Consider the following 22,329-nt stretch of genomic DNA (forward strand, 5'->3'; position numbering starts at 1 on the left):
CAGTGGTATCATTCTGATCAACAATGATTTTGGTACCACCAATATGGGTGACCAGAGGTGGCTCGTTTTGGCGAGGTCTTGGGTAAGAATTAAAGACAATGGGGCTATGAGGACGTGAAGAGCTAGTCTGAGCACGAGCATTTGGGCTGTAAGCCATGGTGAAGAAACAGGGTGTATGACAAAGGATAGCAGAGGTAAGGGGTATCTGGGTTCCTAAAGTGAGACGAGCAGAATTTAAAGGCCAGTTTGGGAGGATAGAATCCGTAAATTTTCTTCGATTTAGGGAATGCAGGCATGCGTACCCTCAGAAAATCAAAATATTAACACCAAATGCAATGCACAACGTCATGTATTACCTTAAAATAGCTCTAGGATACTGAGGGAATAGCAAACGATACAATCTATTAACAAGGCTATAGTCGGATCTAGGAACTATAAGCAAGCAATGATGAGGATTAAAGATGTCCGGGGAAGGAGGAAAACTGACCTAGATACATACCTGGTTGGCGAGAGAAATCTCGGAAGGGGCAAACAAACCGCTACTTGGCAATAAATGCAGTAACCGAGAAATTTTTCAAAGCAAGATCTTAGCTTTCCCATGGTCGAACATCATAATGAAAGTGATCCTAAACGCCACCGAAAATCTAAATAGGTTATTATTACTAGAGTAATAATGGATACAGTTCTGGTTGTGGGTCACAGGATGAAGTATGGGATAGAGAAGTGAAACCAGGTGGTTTGAGCTAGAAGGGTAACCAGGCGGTGGTGCGGGGGCCGAGCCATGGCGGCCACCACCATCCCACTTCGGCGGCAATGAAATGAGATTGAACAAACCCTAATCGAGCTCTAGGGTTTTGGAGAGAAGCGCGTGTCATAGCTCATTTTTGACGTGGTCTAGGTGTTGTGTATTGGAATGGTAATGTTGGAATTTGGCTTTTAGTGGGTGATAGACACAATGTGGTGGTCGATTGTGGGTCACATTGGCTATCTGGGGAAATGCAAGGCTTCAGTGGCCATTGTTGAGATCTATGGCTTGTACGTTGTAGATGGTACAGGTAGGTGCACCTGGTGAGAAAGTATTTGATGCGTCTTATTGGTCATCTAAGAAGATGGAACCTCTTTTATTTTTTTCTTTTACATAAGCAAGTCGGACTCTTTTTGCAACAAATACAAGAGAAAAAAAAGTACTATGAACATGAAGTTACAGCTACTAACCATAACCAGAAATAAAGTTAGGGAACTAAGAAAAGTAGCATGATGACACGTCTTGACCATAAAGACTAGCAATAAAATGAGGGGGTGAACACCACCAAATAAAACTAATATTAGTGGCACCATAATTAGCAAGCTTATGGATAATACGGTGAACCTCTATCTTCACCCTTTCCCCAATAACCAATCATGTAATGACATACATATTTTTAATTTTTCAGGGTTAAATCTGTCAAAAATTTTAATTTTGGTTAACAAAATCTCATCTCTTAATAATAGTATAAATGAGATACCTTAAAAACTACGGAAGAAGTATAATGCAAACAGTTAAACCACACCATCCTTAACCTCCAAGGGATAAAGTTAGGTGATTTTAAATAGTTTACTACAACAGTCGAGTCCGTCTCAAGCCAAAAATTGATCCAACCTCTTGCCCAAGCTGCGCTTAATGCTTCAATGACCGCGAAACTCTAGACTCCACCGCATTGAGCCATTGACTGAGACACTATGAGGATACGGTCATATAAATAAGCCTTCAGAGTCCCTGAAGATCCCATCGAAGCCTATTACATGGAGGCCTGTAAAAGAGCCGTCCGTATTCAATTTCAACCATCCAAAAGGGGGAGTTTGCAACAAATTGGTATGAAATTTGGTGCCTTAATTCAAAGGGGAGAAATCTAGTCTCAATTCTCAATTTTCTTTGACCAGTTAGGCTAACCAAAAGAATATTTCCTTATTTTTGAATCTTCACAAGTTTCCTAGTTGTATTTTTTTCTTTCAGTAAACACAATAATATTTTCCCCACCCCATCAGTCCCAAGATGCATCTAGCAAATCAGAGGGCCACGATGTCAGTTATTCCAAATAACCAATAGGTCACAGTTCACCAACTTTTCTAGTTATATTTCATTTTTAAACATGAGTAAATAAAGTCAAAATAATTATACGAATGTGTAACTTTAACTTTATTTTTTAATTAAATGAATGAAATTTAAAAAAAGAATAAGTACTTGTTGGTGAACAACTGAACATATTTCTCTAATGTTCACGTGTTCAATAAAAAAACAATAAAAAAAATTAAAAAAAAAACAAAGGAGAGTTTTCCTAGTTGCATAAGATAGGAAGAAAAATAAATAAAAGAAAGAAAAGCAGAAGTTATAGGCGGTGGAATGAACGGCTTCTTCTGGACCGTTGATATTACCGTTCAACATATTATCTTACACTACTTGCTCTCTCCATATGTATAACAAGCTCCAGCTCTACCCTGCAAAAAACCGAAACCTACTGTCTCTACTCCCTCTCCTTCTCTTTCTCTTGTTTGGCGCCACAAACACTTTGACAGGTCTCTCTCTCATTCTCTGTTTAGTTTTCTTGGTATCAGATTTCGGCCCTTGTTTTCTTTTTGTGTTTAGTTATGAACTCAGTTATGAGGTTTGTGGTTTTACAAAGAACAGTTCTTTTTCTTGTTTTGACTCTACTTCTGTACTTCATAAGCAAGTTAGTAGTCTTCTTAGTTCTATATAGGTGTGGTTAAGTGAGAATCTTAGTATAGGAAGTGCACATTGGTCTTGAGAGGGCTCTTTATTGGATTTTGGTTTGTTTTAGTGTACAATTCCTTTTGAACTTTGGTGGGTTTCTGGAAAAAAATAAAATTGATGTCAATGTGTTATGTTTCAATCTGAGCAAGTGTTCCTTAACTTTGATGTCATACGTGCGTTAGTGAAACCCCTCTAACTAGTTTTTGGTTGGGCTTGCTGTTCAATTCAAATTTGATAACTTATACCAAGAAGGTCTTATCAATGGGCGTTTGAGCTCAGAGCTTTTGTTCAATTGAGAACCATTATGTGTTTTCAAGTTTTTATTTTTTTATTTTTATTTGTTATTATTATTATTTTAATGAACCGTCATGCTCCATTGTTACTCATATTAGATTCTTTTGCTTGTCTTAATCTTTTAGGATTGCAAATTTGCTATACCATGGAGACTAGGGAAACCAGTGCTGCTTCAACTCAGGTCTCTTTCTCTTTCCCTCTCTCCATATGTTTATGCGTATCCTAATTATATAGTATCATTCGTGTCTTAGTTTCAGCCTCTTAGCTGCCTTTCATCATTCAAAACTTTAGTAGGTTTCATAAAGTACATTCATAAATTTGTTGTGCAATAGCTGATTCTTGCATTGATAGAGTAAATAACTTACTGTATATATAGATGGATGCATTTTTATAACCCACTAATGTAAATGGTCAGGGTGTGGCATTAGAAATTCAAGATAAAGAAGAAAGGGTTCTCAATGAGAAGGACTTGGAACCAATGACACCAATGACAACAACTAAGGAAGGCTCAGTAGACATTGAGTTGGTAGGCAATAGAGTTGCAGATAGCGAAAAGGATACTTCTTTTTCTGGAAATAGTGGTGACGGTGTTTCACAGGGGTAATCGTAGTTCCTTTGTACCCGGCTAAGATAGCCCCTCTGGTCCCATATCAGCTTATCCTGATCTTCCCTAACATGTATTTATTTCTTACTATTTACATGTTTCATCAATCATTAAGTTTAAATTATTCTACACAGTGCTGCAGGCAGAGGCGAGGATTCATCAGATGAGAATGCTGACACTAACCGAGTATGTCACTTATATAATTTTCTTATTTTTAAAACGTTTGTTGTTTGGTTACTTGTACGCCTTACCTGGCAGATTAATACTATTTTCTAATGAGATCGTGGGGCTTACTGAGAAGCATTGTATATCATTTGGTTTTGGACATGATGATTTTACTAATATGGCACACCCTTCAATTTATTCCAGGATTTTTCTGCAATTCAAAAGCAAATTTTTAACCAGATGGGGGCAGTTCAGAATAATTCTAGAGTCCTTTACAGTGCCACGGATACAAATTTGAAATTGTTGAATATTGAGGTAAACATGCCTGAAACTCATCCGAATTCGGGACTGGACCTGAATGTATCCAGTGCTCATGCCATACGCACAGAGGTAAGGCAACATGGATCTGGTTAACTCTAGTGGCTTCAGCAATGATGCTTGAGTGAGAAATCATGCATATGAAGTGGATGTACAAATATAAAAAAGAAATTGTGCAGCCGTTTCTACAGTTTGATCTCATGTTTAAAAGACCTAGATAGAATATTAGAATCCCTAGACAATACCAATGTTGCTCATGCTCAATTTCGACTTTAGAATTGTTGATCCCTAACGGAGACTAGCTTATGCATCAGTACTTATATTTTTGTTTTTTGGATAGCTCATTGATGTTTGAGATGATTATCATGTTCACATTGTTAAGTTATTTTTTGTATCTTACTCTTCATGAGGATTTATGTACAATTGTCGCTCAACCTAGATTAGAATATGGCACACATGATTAATAGGCATGCAAGATGGTCTGTTTATAACAATATAAAGATATAAGTTACAGGAACATTAGGATTGTTTTACCATGTTTATCTATGTATCAGTGATAATACTGTGTTCTATTATTTGAACCGATGGTCCCATGGGCTGCCCATCATTTTGGTGAAGTTAAAATACTTCAGCGCCCTGCCAACTTTGTTAGTCACTTCCATTGAGTGGTATATGCTCTCTTTTGCTTTAACAGGAAGATCACGACCGGAGAAGAAGAGAAAAGAGAAAGCAGTCTAATAGGGAGTCAGCTAAGAGGTCAAGATTCCGTAGGCAGGTAATAAATATCATCAGCCTTTCAGGTACAAATGTGTGTGTATGTATGCATGAGTTTGAGTGTGTGCATATATGTAATTTGTAGAGGTTCTTTCCTTGTTTTCAAGGGCGAGACCATGATATTTTTTGTGATCAGATCGTATCATTGTTTAGAATGTGTTCATAGTTTTAATTTCAGTATCAAGCAAGCAATACCTAATTGTGCAAATGAATAACATGTTGATTTGCAAAATATTTATTTATAGAATGTGCTCTAAAAAACAAACGCCCATTTATAGAAATTTTCACAGTGATTTTAAGATATCAGATAAAGATAAATTCTATACATATTAGTAGGTGTGCGCTCAGCTACCATTTTTATGGTTCTCTATGTAATATTTATACACATGTTGGTTATCCCAACATGACCAACTAAACTTCTGACTTCCTGCTATCACGGTGAAGATAGTTTCTGAATATAGAATTCATGTGTGAACTTAAAATGTATTGCTCATTCCAGGATTATTCATTTATTCCTGTTTTAGTAGATGTAGCTATATGGTCATGACTTATGAGATCAGTTCTGAGGCAGCAAAAAGATAACCGTTTAAGTTCTGTTAATCCAGCGTTCCTTATTCATTGCTTGTATGTTGCTTGAGTGGTAGCAAAGAAGCATAAAGTTGTGATTAGAGTACAGTGGAATAATACTTGATGCAAATGTTTCTGAGCTTTCAAAGAAAAAAAAAATCTAATTGGTCTTGAACAATGGATTTTAGCTTTAACAGCAATCTCTTTCCTCCAAAAGTATGACTAGGACTATTTAGGGGCATCCAGCTACTAGTTTCATTCTGGTACCATCTAATATGATTTAAGTTTTTGCTTTTATCAGAAGAACTTCTTGATTTCCTATTTGGTTGGTGTCATTTGTTACATAATTTTCTTTATTTCTCTTGGATTTTTGTTGTGTTGGATATTATACTTTTGGTTTTGTTTCTCTTGCAGCAAGAATGTGAGAAACTACGAGAAACTGCAGCAATGCTGAATGGTGAAATCTCGGAGCTCCCAAATGAGTTAAGAAGGCTTTCTGAGGAGTGTGGGAAACTTGATGAAGAAAACAGTTCCCTAATTGTTCGTCATCTAAACTTTACTTATTCATTATTCAGTATCCCTTGTTTATCTCTCTTTTCTCCTGATATTAATGTTTCAATGAAACAGGATGAGATGGAGAAGATGTATGGTCCAGATGCAGTTGCTGATCTCAGAGCTGTGAAAGTCAACTCTTCCGATGATGGAAGCAACAGCATCGAATCAAAAACTCCAAGCAGAGACAACTCAACTTCTCCTACTCCTTCTCATCGAAAAGAGACTTCTCCTACTCCTCCTGAGCCTCGATTATTTGGTGTCAGCCTACGACCAAACTTGGCTGATTGTTTACATAGTTCAAAGGTCCAGTAAAGAAGGTCTTAATGTACCAAGGCATTTCATAACTTGATAGTAGTTGTACAGTCGTATTGCACATCATTTTCAAGTAACAGTTTGTCCTCTCAGTTGGTGTCAGCCTACGGCCTAACTTTTGGGTTCTTTTTAGCTTTAGACCTGCTTTCCGATTTTATAAGAGTTGCTTATTATGAATGCCAAGTCAAAGATCAAGTTACCAGCTAAATGAAGTCACTGCTTGACTGAAAACACGTCATGTAAGAGATTAAAAGATACTATTGTGACAACATGTGTTACTCATTGTACTGTGGATGCTCCAGCGTAACTTAAGAGGTATTTGTAAACAAAAGAAATGGGAATCTGAGTCCTATCGAAAGGTTATCTATGCACATACATTATGTCATTTCCAAAAACTGCAAACTTTGATACAAGTGAGGAGTGAAACGAACATGCCTATTTCTGAATAGATTTTGATCAATTATAGAAAGAAGATAAGTCACTTATATAGCCTGACAAAAGTAACATGCACCTGTAATTATGCAACAGCACAGAGGTATAGTTACATATAAATATAAAGCATCCAAAATTTAACAATCCAGACAAGGCATATGAAATATGCTCTTGGAACCTTCCTTACAATTCTTTAAGAGTTGCTTCCTACATGTATGCTGTTGGAGTCACCTTATAATTCTTTTGAACACAAAGCATCAAAATCCCAGAATGTATGATCTCGTCTTTTGCCCAATGCCAGAATGTATGATCAGAAGAATCTTTACTACTCTGAGCCATCAGGAAAAGATTTCAGTGCATCCTGCTTCCCATTAACATAAAATTCCACAACCGCTAGCATACGTGGAAATTTATCGGGATGGTAATTGACATGAACAATTACCGGCTTCAACTTGCTTAGATTAGCATTTTTCCTCACAGTCTTAAAGAGGACCTTGCTATTCATAAAGAGATAGAAATCCATAGTTCTCCTGGAAGCATGAAGGCCATCGTACCCAGGATGAGAAGGGAAAAAGAGTTCCTCATTGAAAACTGCCTGGTCCCAAGAGTTTGGCTCCCTAGAAAGCCGACCAGCCACGCGATCCAACAGTTCAATTGAAGGAATTGTTGGTCGAATGTAGAAGAAGCCAGAGTTATAAACCCAAATACGCATTGTATGAGCATATCGAGCCCAACCCATCTTGGGTTCATCAAAGACATCATTGAAGCCATAAGCAGTTCTATTATCATGCCCATCCGTCATGGACTCCACGTCCGAATCACGATAGAGATGATTAAAAGGGTTTTGCAGGTACACAATATCCACATCTGACAGAAGGACACTATATCCCAGCTGCAAAAACTCCCTCAAGATATGAAATTTCATACCAGAGACAGCATGGTTCCCTCCAGTTCTCGCGACAGAATCGATGTCTTTATCTGGGTCTCTCTTATATACTGGCACATCTTTTGCCTCACAGTATCTGGCAGTTTCTTCATCCAAAGCAACAACCAGATAATTGGTTATTCCCACTCTTTTAATATTATTGAACCATAACTCCAACATCGCCTTAACATTTGAGTTTGCAAGAGCAACTATGAGCTCTTTATTAACAGCCACTTTCTCCAAAATCTTTGCCAATCTTGGATTCACAGATTCATCAGGAACAACAGAGGGGTTGGTTCTTAAGCCTTTGACAGTACCAAAAGGCCCAGCTTTCTTCTGATCACCCAAGACAAGAACTTGCTTCTCAGCCTGATCTTTCCTTTGCTCAGCCAACCGAAACTTCTCCGTCAATTCCCTAACCTTCTTTTTCAACTCGGAATTTTCCTCTGATGCCGCAACAAACTCCGATTTCAGCATGTTGAGCCGTTCAGACGATTCACACAGGGTGGAACCAACCTAATGCACAAATGACTAAAAACATGAACATCATTGTATTTATAAACCTCAAAATATTGCACCCCAAACCATTCTGCTATAAGCTATTAGAACACCAGAACACATATTCATGACCATCAAATGATCACAAGGACCCCACAATTTTGTAAGCATTCACACAAATGCACAAATGGGTACCTCAAAATCCAATCAAACTAATATCTAGTATTGAAAGACTGTAACTTCATCATCTTTGGTATCATAAAAGTCAGTGTCTTTCTACAGAGACACATCACACAAACATCAAATGTTCAGTTACAGTTAATGGGTTTGATTCAGAAGTACATACACACCAAAAGCCAAAGTCAACTGGCATCATTTTGCACCAGAATCTCAAGCAGTGATCACCCAGTTCATTCAAATAGTAAACAATGAGGGAAACAAAGAGAGGAAATAAGAGGAAGCCAGAATCGGAGGAGTGAGGAAGCGAACCTGGGCAATGGAGTGGGCGAAGCGGCGGTTGAGCATAGGGGCAGGATTGGAAATGGAGATGAAGCCATTGGGGAAGCACAAGGCGAAGACACAACCGAGAAGGACTCCAATGGCTATGGCAATTCCGACCCTCGATTTGCAGAGAGACTGGGCGTTGTGTCTCCGACCCCCCATCATTTTTTCTCTTCCTCTGATCAGCTATTCAGCTATTGTGGCTACACACTAGAGAGAGATGGTTGACTATTTAGAGAGGAGCAATGGAAAGCACTATGTTAAAATTAATTATTAATCACTTTATTGGTCAAATTTAATTAATTATCTCATGCTTTCAGACTCTGGTGTTCTGTGCCATAATAAAAATTCAATCGATAATTATTATCTCATAATAATGTGAAATAGCAGCTCTTGACATAACTATTTTCATCAAGAACTCATTTGGTTTGTGGAAATAAGCATCAGAAAAGGAAAGTTGTTCATTTCTTATGTTTGGAATGCAAATTGAAAGGGAAAATGGTTCATACGGTACCTGAACTTTTCCTCTTTATAACTTTTGATACTTAAACTTCAAAAAATATCAATTCGGTACTTGAGGTTCTTTACCTGACCGAAGATTGGTATATATGGCCGTTAGCTCCGTTATGGAACTTGCCATCTGACAATTTTTAAGGGTACTTTCGTCATTTTATGTCTTCATCCTCCCTAATCCCAGCCATGTACCCAATGTTAATAGATTGATGGTAGTGATCATCTAAACCTCTGCACCCGAGTCGCACCAAATCCAACCCCCCCCCCCTTCTCCTCCTCCACCGCCGCCGCTCCAGGAGTCAATGATCATTCAAAGTGACAAAAAGCAAACAGAAAGGAAGAAAGACAAAGACCCAGACCGTTCAAAGTACCATGTTGAATCAAAATCTCTCAAACAATAACAAAACCCACAAGATACAATTTCATCTTTTGCAACCAAAAAACCAGTTTTTTGAATCAAAATCCCTCAATTCTTGCATAACCTTGATCAAGACTTGTGCTTTTTCAACAAAATATAGGAACCATTTCTTCATTACTACTGCTGCAGAACAAAGGATGATTAAGACAACAAAAGAAGAATAATCAAGTTTGAATCTTGACACCAGCCAGTCTCCGCCGTCGATTCCGAAGACGACGACGAGGATCAGCATCTCCATTACCGCCATTGCCCTTTACCTCACCATCTCCGTCCTCCTCCACCTCCTCCGCTGCCCGGGTCGACTCGTCCCTCTCGGACCTATCCCCACCCTCCGCTCCCTCCTCATGACCCTCCTCTGCTTCACCATCTTCGTCGGCATCAACCTCTTCCGCTGGTTCTTGCGGCACTCCAAAACCCATGAAATTGATGGTGAGATTCAAATAGATTGGGATAGAGAAATGAGAGGGGAATCAAGGAAAACAAGATCGGAGGAAATTGAAAGGAGTGATGGATTTGGAAGGGAAAAAAAATTGAAACTAAAATGTTGGGTTTCTGTTTGTATTTGTTTGCTTTATTTTGATAGAGCTTTTGGTAGTGTAACTGAAGAAGAAGAAGAAGAAGAAGAAGAAGAAGAAGAAGAAGAAGAAGAAGAAGAAGGGGAGAGAAAGGGGGGAGACAGAGAGAGAGAGGAAAAAATGTTAAGAGAAAAAAAATAATAACTAAGATATGAATGGACAAAAGTGCCCTTCTAAGATTGCCAGCTGGCAAGCTCCGTAACGGAGGTAAAGGTCATATGTACCAATCCTCGGTCAGACAAAGAACCTCAGGAACCGAATTGATATTTTTTGAAGTTTAGGTACCAAAAGTTATAAGGAGGAAAAGTTCAGGTACCGTACGGACCATTTTTTTTTTTTTTGAAATAGAAGTTGATTGCATTAGATGAACAGTCAAAGGCCAAAGTCTACAAAGTTTACATAAGCCATCCGGCAAGAAAATCTGAATTACCTACCTAAACCAAAGCAAACTCTTAAGAATCACTGGGACGCTCACATTTAAGCGAGCCTATACAAGAATTGAACAAACCTCGCCTCCTACGGAAAGGAAATCATTCAACTAGCCCTATCTTGCCAATCACTCAATTGTGGTACAAACTAAAAACTAGAAATGTCATAGAAGACTCCCAGAGGCTTATCCCTGCTCACATAGGCTCATACCCAACAGAAATAAATTAGTAAATAACTAGCTCCTTCCTTTTCGAGGTGGAGCGCATACCATCAGATACCTTCTTCACTTTCTCTTTCTTGGAGGCTTTTTTCCCTTTCGCAGCCTCACCAAGCAGTGCAACTTTTTTCTTCTCCCCATATGGCAATTTGTTTCTACTGCCCACAGGACGTCCTCGCTTCCTTTTCCCATTACTTGAGCTACCATCCTCTGGCATAGGAACCAAGCAAAGGCTTTCCGGCTCCAAATTCAGATTGCCCTTGCCCACGGCCAAACTAAATTTCAGTTTCTTTGGAGATATATTCACTCCATCATTAGAGTGACCTCTACGCTTCCCAATAATCCTTTCCGGTGTCATAGTATCTTCTTGCAACGCTCGGATCACCACTTGACGTCGAGGTCTAGGCAAGAAGGAGCTCAAAGCTGGTTCCGGAATTAAACTTGGAAAATTGAAATGAAATACTTTCCTCAAACAAAGAAAATAGAGGGGAAAATAGTTCATTCCATACTCCAAGTGTGATTCATTTTTTCATTGCATTTATTACTCACAATATGTTGAAGGAAACCCGAATTATGTGTGCCTGACCCAAACATGATGACTTATTCAAGTTGTAATAGGATATAATATTCTAGATCTCCTAATCAATGTCTGATTAAGTTTTCTTGTACTCAAAGATATTGTACATGTAATTCTCTATATAAAGAGACTCTTATTATCAATAAAAACACCCAAGTATTCTCCCGAATTCTTTTTTCTTAAACATATTATCAGCACGAAGCCCTTACTCTAAATAAAAAAGCCAAAACTCTAGAAAGTTAAAAATCTCACACTTTGGCCACACCTTCGGCTAGACGCGGCTAGACCCAACCACACACCAGTCAAGCCTCGGCCAGCCACTAACCTAGCTAGCATGCGCCTCCTCGCGCCCCCGCACCTTCTAAACATAGTGCTCATTAGTACCCTATTGACATATAAACTGCAGAAGAATGTTGACAAACAGTAATTCAGAACCCAAGGGAAAAAAAAGGAGCAAGAAATAGAAGAGAACTGAGAAGGGATGAGAAAACAAGAAGGTAGTAACCTGATTTAAATTTTAAATTAAAAGGTCTGTCAGAAGAGTTGCACTACGGTCAAAGAAGCCATTCCAAAACCAACTCAGCTAACATTCCCTAAACAAATCCATAGCTAAATAATCATCTTAATCATGCCAAATTCCCCAAAGTCTTTTGTCTGAATGGTATGGTTCACATGGTGTGCTTTGTAAAAGGGTACTTTGTCATAAATGTGCAGACTGAAAACAAAAACAAAAAAATCATGTAAAATAGAAAACTAGAGAACTTTATTTTCACTGAAAACAATTCTGCACATACAAACGGTTATTGTAGGAACGGCAATTATCATAAAAAAAAAAATAAAAAAAAAGCGAACGACAATTAGGACAATTTTTCCACGAGTATGAGGACATATATGAATAAAGACTATTAGGACAAGATCTATAAGCTGCAAATAGGAAAAAGAGTCAACATTAAATCCTGGATAGGCAATTAAACTGTACAGTTCCACAATGTATTGTAACTAAGAACTACTAGGCAAATACTTAAACATAACTTGGTGCCTCAATAACGACCTCTTGAGTACAACTTTTTTTCTACCAACTTTTTACACAGTTTGTTCTCTATAATCTGCACCATCCAATTAATCTCAAATAGGCAACATTTTTTTTTTTTTGGTTTAAAAGATTTCCATTGATGAAAGGCCAAAACGACACATAGAAACGGTCCTTATACGACACATGGTACCATTTACTATTACATATTCATGCTCAAAGGTGAATAACTGTTCATCTTGGCCCAAAGTGGAGTGACGCTTTTGCCCTTGATCTTTTCTCTCAATTACAGTTTGCATTGCTTTTTGCACTGTGATTGGTTTCCATGTGCCGCTGTTTGCTTGCTCCACAAAGAGAGAGGTCAAGAAGGATCGAGAGAGCCAGACAGGTCAAGAGAAAAAAGAGAAGCAAGAAATAGAAGGGAATTGAGAAGGGATGAGAAAACAAGAGGGTAGTAACCTGATTTAAATTTTAAATTAAAAGGTCTGTCAGAAGAGTTGCAGTCAAAGAAGCCATTCCAAAACCAACTCAGCTAACATTCCCTAAACAAATCCACAGCTAAATAATGATCTTAATCATGCCAAATTCCCCAAAGTTTTTCTCTAAATGGTATGGTTCACATGGTGTGCTTTGTAAAGGGGTACTTTGTCATATATGTGCAGACTGAAAACAAAAACAAAAAAACATGTAAAATAGAAAACTAAACAACTTTATTTTCTCTGAAAACAATTCTGCACATACAAACAGTCATTATACGAACGACAATTGTCATAAAAAAAATATACAAACGGCAAGTATGTGCACATATATGAATAAAGGCAATTAGGACAAGATCTATAAGTTGCAAATAGGAAAAAGAATCAACATTAAAGAATGACAAATGCTAGAGAGGCAATTAAATTGTACAGTTCCACAATGTGTTGTAACTAAGAACTACTAGGCAAATACCTAAACGTAACTTGGTGCCTCAATAACGACCTCTTGTAGTACAACTTTTTTCTACCAACTTTTTACAACAGTTTGTTCATCTATAATCTGCACCATCCAATTAATCTCAAATAGGCAACATTATTTTTTTTTGGTTTAAAAGGTTTTCATTGATGAAAGGCCAAAACGGCACATAGAAATGGTCCTTATACGACACTTGGTACCATTCACTATTACATACTCATGCTCAATTATTCAAAGAGCTTGCAAACTAAACTTAACTAAGCTTACTCAAAATAATTGTGACTTGAACTTCCCTTTGCCAATGCATGCAGTTGTAGTGTGCTAGGAAGTTCAAATATTTAGTGCAAAAACATAAGAGAATTTTAGCAAGCAAGCAGCAAAACAGCTCACAAAATTAAACGGTTTCTTGGTGACGTAAAAAATGTCATTTTTCAAAATTTCTCAATAGGCAACACTAGTAAAGTGTAACACACACACACCCCCACAACCCTAGTCCTGTTGCATTAATAGCAGGGATATCGCCTGTAGCAGAGGAAGCAGTAGATTCATACGCAGTTTGAGGTAAAGCACCACCCGAGATGTACATACATTGTGTTAAAACGAGAAACTTCGCAGCCACCCATTAGATCCAATTCACTCCGATTGACTTGGTGCTTGTCTATTTAGCTCCGGTTTCTAAACGTAACAAGGGCCAGATGCAAAAATGCGGATGGGGCTTAGAACCACTCAGGGCGGTGCAGATGGCACCGCTAGTCTTGCGGATGCTAAACCGGGCCTCCATCTTGAGCTTCTTCTTGCTAGTGGACTCGTCATCGATGAGTTCAAAGTCGATTGAGGTGGTTGAAGTTTATGTTGAGCTTCTAGCATGAACCTTCAAATTCGACCACCTTGGCCTTCACTTTGATGGTGACACCGTTCGGGATGTCCATGATCTCTAAGGACAAAACCAACAACGCCATCTGCACCGCCTTAAGTCAATATGTAGTTTTGCATCAAGTGCGGACGTCCGCTTCAGATACGCACACAGACAAAAACACTAAGATGAACTCCGTCATTTTCATAAGCCTATTATTTGACGGATAAATAGTTTCTATTCCTTAAGTTAACCATTTTCCCAGAAATTTGTACACAAAATAAATCTCATCAAGAAATAATTAAAACAATATCATAGTCAATTCATTACATATGAAACAAAATACAATTAATATAAAAGGTCCTTGGTCTATGTGGTTGAACAAGCTCTTAGAACTTGACTACATTAAAAGGAACAACTGTCGTGCTCATACTATCCCATAAATGCCATGGGACAACCCAAAGCTATAATGTACATCACATCACCAAAACCTGACGCTCCAAAGATCCGCAAGAGAGAGAAAGCGAGAGAATCGCACCTCTAGTTTTGCATCATTTACACAATTAGCAGTTCATGGATGCAGATGGGGAGCTCAGTCGACAGCTTCTTCCTTAATAGCAACTTTACTTCTATTTTCCTTTCGTGCAGCTTTTCGCATGGATTGAATTTGGTGTACATATTCTGCCAGTATTACATGGAACTTAGGAGCAAGCTTACTTGATGAGGAAACATTAAGACCTGCCTTCCGCAAGGCCCTGGTAACATGCTTCTGAGCCTTTTGGAAGTGGACAGCACAAAGAGAAGGAGTAGTGGATCTTAATATTGGCTTCCCGCATGTTATAGGTCCTGCCTGAGCACTGCACATGCATAAACAAGTGAACCAATTAATTGTCAGTCAAAAGATCAATATCTGCTATTCATTGATGCTTGGAGTATACACAATTATATAAATAGAAAGAAAATTCAACTGGCATGGAGTATTAACATATAATGAGCTTACTCTTTAAAATAAAATATCATGAGACAGTTACTCACGGTTCTCTTTCTTTTCTAAAGTAAAAATTATCCCAGTACAGCCAAAGAGCCCTTTATTCTTTTCTCCAAATGAGCATTTCAACTTAAATTATTTGTGGAAGCAGACATTGGAAAACATAGGACTACTTGGTATTAGTTTGTACCTAGCTGTTGGAGTTCATTTACTACTCTGCCATATCAGATTGTATATCAGTAGTAGTTGCCAATGCTAAGTTATAGGATGAGAAGTAGAGCACCAAAGAAATAGCACATACCAGTTCTTATCTATAAATAACCTCTTTCAACATCTATCAACCTACTTGAAGACATTATGCTAATACTACAATTCAAACCGCGTGCAAACTTCTACTCATTTAATAGCACCATCACCCTTCTGGTGCAGAAGAGATACAGAACGTAATGTTTTTCCCTCAGTATGACTTTTTGTTTTTCCTTACCTCATTCCTCATCTCTTTTTTATCATTCTTGTTGTTTTATTTTGGAAAAGGAACAAAAATTTTCATTACTAACAACGAAAAACAACAGCTCATCCACAAGAACAAATGTTCCATCACATCAAACTCAAATTTGACTACGTTCTTTCTGGCACAACATTCATTCATCTTTCTTACATGTGATTTGGCAGCTATCCTTTTTTGTTTGCTACTCCAACTAGCTTAACAATATGTAATTATGCACCCTAAATGACAAGAATGAGAGAAAATATATAAATTGTAACCATTTGTACTAAGGTATAAAAGATGAGCCTCCTTTAAATTACAACTTTTATAGCAAATGGGTAGTGATTATGTCAGAAAAAAAGAGTGTTGATATATTGACATTAGTAGGCCTCTCGCACCAGCAGTTGTGTATGCAAAGAGGCTAGTTGCACTTAAACAATGTGAGGCTAGTTGCACTTAAAAAATGTATGTGTGTGTGTGATGCATCAACGAAAACAAAATTGTGTGTGTGTGTGTGTGTGTGTGCAAGTTGTCCACAATAGCAATGCATCAACGAAGACAAAATATGATCAAATTAAACATTATCTTACTACAAACCAAATTCAAAAAGCAGAATTAGTCAAAAGTGAAAATAGCTTCAATCTGCCAAAATAGAAGAAACCACAAGGTCCTAAAACTCAGAAGATACTAAACACCAAAATGAGACTTTATCTCATAAAACCACCTCTCCTCCCAGCCAAGATTCTCACGAGTCCTAATATTCCCTCCACCACCAAATTTCCCAAAACACTGATAGCTCACAACAGCAGCTATACCCTGAAACTCCAGACACTTCTTTTTGAGCCCATAACATTATTCTCACCCCAGATATAAATTATAGCTCACTATACCAACTATAACCGAAACGTTCCATACATGTATGCCCAATAATTTTGGCTGACAATATAAGAAATGAACTTTATTGCATGAGATTAAGTTTTAGTGCGATGCCCCTAAACCTTATTGGAAATTTTCTAAATTAATAAATCCAGCTCAAAAAAAATTTATTGTTGACTATCATTCTAGCAATGGGTTCATCAGAAAGATGGAAAGTCTATTATTAGTTCTTTTGGTTGTAGCTGTCAAACTGCACGACGGCAAAGATGGTCAGTTATATAAATGAGCAAACTAAACTAACAAAGATCGTCTCGCAACCTAATTATCCTCCCAAAACCTAACTCCTCCCCCATTTGCCAATACGAACTGGAAGCAAGAACAGGTATAACAACCTTGGGAAATGCCCTTCCAAGAACAACAACTCAAATCTCTTACAATTGATTAGAATCCCCCCACAATTGCATGTCCCCCAAATTGATTCTAGTGCCAGCAAGCCATAAACTCCTTCCAATGGAAATCTCCACAACCACTTCACATGTAGAGCATTATTGTTCTTAACCAAATTACCGATTGCCAGGCTACATTTCTCCTTGAAAACAACCATCTGATTAAGTGTTTCTTCTTCCCTCCGCAGACCTGCCCACAAAAACTTCATTAACTTTCCAACTTCAGAACCACTTGGAATCTTGAACAATAAATTATATAGGTTTTACATACTATGTAAAACTGCAGATTGGCCTTCACCATATTGAGAGAAACACTTTCTCACACCCTCCAATTGTCTCTCTACATTCTCCAAATCTCCACAATCAGACTCCAAAGCTATCTGACTATGAATTAACACCGAGTGTATGTCTTAAAACATATTCATAGACTATAACCCACTCCACAACCCAAACAACTGCTAAGCTGTCCGCTTTACTCTCTTGTAAATTTATTCCTACAAGTAATAATTGGCTTTGTTAATTTTTCAACCTTCTCGTACACAAAAAATCCCAAAACTAGCAAAAAAGCTGTTCCATTTCTGGTCATCCCCTCACAAGTAAAATAGACATCAGCAAAATGCACATGAGAAATCTCCAACACATCCAATGCCTGCTTTTCTCTGTAAGGAAAAGTATTTGAAAACTTCACATCCAAAGAATCACTGCTGGTGAAAAACTGCCTTATCCTCTGATTGGAAATGTTTCAAAGAAACTCAAACATGTCACAGCTCTATAGGTTAACTCGAGAGAGGTTGGATGCTTCCCTCCAAATCAACTTGCATGGGAGCATTAGAGCACTTGCCTAAATTGACTCAGGTAAGACAAAGTTTTCACCCTCAAAACCCAACTCTGCCATGCACCCTTAAATTTGGTCTGAGAATAAACCTGCCGTGGAAATCCCAAACTACCCACTTGCCGCCTCTCCACTAATTTCGCCTCCTTTTCTCTACTCACTGGTCTGATCAAATCCCTCAATGCACCAACTCTCTTGGCCTCTCATTTCTCATTTACAGGACTTCACACAACCCAAATCCACTCGCTCCATCTTTCCCCCCACACTCTCCTCTCTCCAAGACATGTCGTCAAATCCACCGCTCTCATGATCATATGCCTCTTCAAAATCCAACACTCAAATTCAAAAATAAATAACAGCTAGTTCGTTTCTGTGGTAAATTACATTTTCTTTTTTCCGAAAAAGAAACTGTTTCTTATTAACAAAACAACCATTTAGAACATGAAAATGCAAGAAACACAATTAAAAATAAAAATAAAATTCATGAGCTATATTTGCAAGCCTAGAATCATCTACAAACATATATTCATGAATTCGAAAATACCTCTTGATAACATAATCGCAAGCCTTATAGAGCCTCTGCTTGGAATCCGAGAGAATATGGAGATGACAAAAGCTCGTCAAGGCCATGGCGGTCAATTTACAGCCGACGGAAGCGCAGCGGCGGTTGATATTTCCGTCATCGGCATTGTCTTGCAGCGGTTTAAACTGGAGGGGGCTGACACCGTAGTTCCAGTAGTAGTCCCTGTAGTGGATCTTGAGGTCCTCCATCAAGGCCCAGTAGTGGTCTCTGTAGCATTTGGTCAGTTGCTTCAGGTTCTGAGAACGGCGGCGGAGGACCTCTTGGCGCGGGACCATGGATTGTACGGGAGAGACGGCGGCGGAGGTGGAAGGGATTTCGGCGGCGGTGATGGGGTGATCCTCCGGTGGGGGTCTGGAAGCAGAGGAGGCGCCACCAGTCATGGTAAGTTGGTAGCGGTGTGAATGAGCGAGCGAAATCTTCAGTCAGAGTATCTATGTTTTATTGACCAAACAAAAAGAATATAAATGTTTTGGCTTTAGTCAATTACACATAACCCTCCACCTTTTACCCATATGCCCACTCAGTATTTTATTTATTTATTTTTGTCTTTTTTTTAATAGAATTTATTATTATTATTTACCTTTTTTGTAAGTGAAAATTCTTTGTTTTTCGACTTGACTTAAACTAAGTCATCATACTTGATAGAGATAATTTTATGCACTTCTATTTGTGATGTCTCTAATCAGCGATAAGGTAATTAGCAGTATTTTGTTTTGTTTTCATATAGTTATGCTGATTTTTTTATTTTTTTATTTGTGAATTTATGTTGAAATTGTTTGTCTTTGGTGCTTTGACTTACAAATGATGTTACTATATACAACGCTTGGGACTTTATACAAGCAGAGAATGTAAAGTCCCAACAAGAAATTATGTTTGTGATTGATATTAAAGTTGGTATTTTTTGAAGGCTTGGAAAGAACCAAGTCATTCACCTTCCCCAACATCTTCGATCATTGTAATGTTTCGTCTTCTCTATCTCTCATTTGATTAGTGAAATCAAGCTCAAGGTCCATTTTGATGGTTTGTGTTCCTTCTCTTGAACTCCTAGTAGGTTTCAAGACTCATGGCCATACTCATCAAGGTCTCACTTATGGCTTCAACATCATGGAACTTACTGATGATGTGCTGAACTCAATCAAGAATATTGATGAACATGTCTTCAACTTGATTGATTTTCATGATGATGATGATGATGCACTGCAGAACTCTTGTGCAAGAATAGAGCCACTTCCACACATCCGCAAGGAAATTTTTTATTGAAGAGCTACTAACTTGGGTTACACGCTCCGTAACAGTAGTTGAATTTTGTAGATATGAAGAGCTACTAGTTCCCTTTTCTGGATATCATATAGAATTTTTATGTTGTAAAGTGAAGTCCTCTTGGCCAAAAGGTAAGTTTAGCCAACAGGCTAGCTGCATTGAACAGTTTTTTTGGGTCTAGGAATAGATTAGCTATATCAGCTGGCAAATAAAGCAGGTTGTCTACATTATGAAGATATGCAGGTATTTGGATTTCCAGGTCTTTGATAGAATTGCAGTAGTAACATGTCAGTTTGTAAGTTGGGGTAGTTTTTCAATTATGCAGATAGGATAGGAAGAGCTACTAGTTCCCTTTAAAAGAAATAATTAACCAAGATAATACATACATTAATTGTACCCAATGCCCCCTTGTATTCAAGAAAAAAAAAAACACAGAAAAAACAAAGCCACCTTATATACAAGAAGATGCTTGTGAATGATATGAATCTGATGTGTTCATGACTGTTCACTTCCATATATAGCTGATAACCAGTTTTCTTCTTCTGTGAAGATCTTGCAGACAGATGGGAGTGGGGAAATAACAGCAAGGCTTTAACCACTTTCTTGGGGAAAAGGGAATCCTGCATTACATTACCTGTCAACTTTTTGGTAAACGTCCTGTCCCTATATTCCTCGAAGTTTTTGGTACAGAATGCTATCCATTACATGGGCCTTACAAACAGTGATAAACTGGAACCCAGAACCAACCCCTCAATCTGTTTTCTTGGGTGTAAAGGAGATCTTTTCTCATGATACCTTTGAAATTAAAATCGTGGAAATGAAGACATGCTGTTCATTATGAGTCTTGGTTTCCTTTTCAAAATCATCTGGAGTCTTCCGCTACAAAATATTATACCATCTACATCATCATAAATTCAACCAAAATCTTGTTCTCCGTTGGTTCACTACCCTATTTCATCACATCATCAGTTTCTGAGAGAACACCAGTTCATTATCATTTTTCAGTCACTAGTAATGGTCAAAAATCACCTTCCCCCAGTGATGATTCTGTTCTTCCAACTTTGCCTCTTGAAATTCATCAAATTCAGCTGACACCAGTACTTGCAATCCATCAGTCAAACCCTTCGGATTCTTCTGATGCTGCTACTTCCTAGACTATACCTTTTCTCACAGAAGAGGACCAATGCAGGCTTATTTGCCTTCTTCCTTCTACATAGAACAGAGAAAATACAGGCTTCACCAGATTCTTATAGTTCTGCAGGTTTTTTTTTCTGAGGATTCTAGTTCTTTAAGTACTCTTTTTTCCCCATAATGGTCGTTCAATGAGAACTAGATCTTGTTTTAAGGATTATTCTTGTTATTCTAGATCTATTAAGAGTATCCTTTCTATTTGGATACACTTGTTTACAGATATTCATGACTATACTGAAGCAAGATCCTTTTAAGGTTACATCTACACATCCTCAGTGGCAAAATGTCAATGCTTGAAGAAATTAAAGAACTTCAGACTCAAGGCACTTGGTGTCTTTTACCTCTCTCGGCCCCTAAATATAAACATTCTGTAAACTAACCAGGTCTGCATAATCAAGAAAAATTCTGATGGTAGCATATCCAGGTATAAAGCTCAATTGGTTGCTCGGACTTGCAGTAAAGAAAAGGGTCTAAACTATGAAGAGACATTCAGCCTATGGTTAGGCTCAGCACAGTTTAACTGTTTACTAGTTATTAACCTGGCAACCTGCCCTTGGCGGCTAGGCTTCAAAGGTATAAAGGTAAAAGGTTTTAACACTCTCTTGCTCTTTGTAGATACTAGGAGGCAATGCAACAGGTTATTGATAAGTTAAGTGCTGACATTGATAATTGATATGGAAGACCTCGATCCTCTCACCTAATTCTTAGGTTTGTAGATCTCTTGTCAAGGGAATGGTATTCTTCTCAATCAGACTGAATATGCTAAAAATTTATGACTAATACCATTTAGTGAAAGGCATTCTAAAGATACGTGCTGAAGGGACGATGAACCTTTAATACAAGTGACTCTGATGATCTCACTGTGTCAGCCTTCTTGATGCTGATTACTGGCTTTATCCAAGAACTTATTCTACCTAAAGAAGCTGAGTATAGATCACTTTTTAACACTGCTGCAGATAACTCTTGGATAACCCAGGGCATGTGCCAATTTCATAATGACTTCGAGTAGGTAATTTTCCCATATTCAGCCTTTTCAGTATTTTAGCCTCATAGAATGATTAGAATCAGAGGACCTGGTGTTGTTGCAACACAAGTGACAATCTCCTTGGGCAATGTAATTACACCTAAATTCGACACCCAACTCAGATGAACAACTCTATAAACACCAGAGCTTAGAACAAAGAAATCTTACGGTTGCCCTCCCCCAATGAGAAAATGTAGCTCCGACTGTTACCTTTCTACAAGGCTACAGGATACTGAGTCTGCATTATTTTATATAAGCGGTGCAACTCTCTATATTTGCAGTTATGTTTGGTGTATGAAACTGTCACTTATAGGATTATACATTTATACTAAAGCATGCTCAACGTTTAAAGCTTATCTCCCACTCATCAAAATCAATGAAAATG

At 38.0% G+C, this 22,329-nt stretch overlaps 3 protein-coding genes across 3 annotated transcripts; 1 reads left to right on the top strand and 2 right to left on the bottom strand.

The window, feature by feature from the left end:
- The first annotated feature begins 2,413 nt into the window (after positions 1 to 2,413).
- On the top strand, positions 2,414 to 6,693 carry LOC112173664 (G-box-binding factor 1). Its single transcript, XM_024311346.2, has 8 exons — positions 2,414 to 2,553; positions 3,169 to 3,224; positions 3,459 to 3,643; positions 3,782 to 3,833; positions 4,017 to 4,202; positions 4,825 to 4,905; positions 5,886 to 6,011; positions 6,099 to 6,693. The coding sequence occupies exons 1-8, from the start codon at positions 2,451 to 2,453 to the stop codon at positions 6,336 to 6,338; spliced, it is 1,029 nt and encodes a 342-aa protein (XP_024167114.1). The 5' UTR covers positions 2,414 to 2,450; the 3' UTR covers positions 6,339 to 6,693.
- A 105-nt stretch (positions 6,694 to 6,798) lies between these two features.
- Positions 6,799 to 8,927, bottom strand: LOC112173268 (arabinosyltransferase RRA2). The gene is made up of 2 exons (XM_024310869.2): positions 8,683 to 8,927; positions 6,799 to 8,211 (listed from the first exon to the last, which is right to left on the bottom strand). The coding sequence occupies exons 1-2, from the start codon at positions 8,857 to 8,859 to the stop codon at positions 7,096 to 7,098; spliced, it is 1,293 nt and encodes a 430-aa protein (XP_024166637.1). The 5' UTR covers positions 8,860 to 8,927; the 3' UTR covers positions 6,799 to 7,095.
- A 5,598-nt stretch (positions 8,928 to 14,525) lies between these two features.
- On the bottom strand, positions 14,526 to 18,911 carry LOC112173139. Its single transcript, XM_024310707.2, has 2 exons — positions 18,431 to 18,911; positions 14,526 to 15,114 (listed from the first exon to the last, which is right to left on the bottom strand). Exons 1-2 carry the CDS (start codon positions 18,847 to 18,849, stop codon positions 14,850 to 14,852), a joined length of 684 nt encoding a protein of 227 aa, XP_024166475.1. The 5' UTR covers positions 18,850 to 18,911; the 3' UTR covers positions 14,526 to 14,849.
- Positions 18,912 to 22,329: the final 3,418 nt, after the last annotated feature.

The sequence above is a fragment of the Rosa chinensis genome, chromosome 6 (assembly GCF_002994745.2).
Source record: "Rosa chinensis cultivar Old Blush chromosome 6, RchiOBHm-V2, whole genome shotgun sequence".
Taxonomy (NCBI): domain Eukaryota; kingdom Viridiplantae; phylum Streptophyta; class Magnoliopsida; order Rosales; family Rosaceae; genus Rosa; species Rosa chinensis.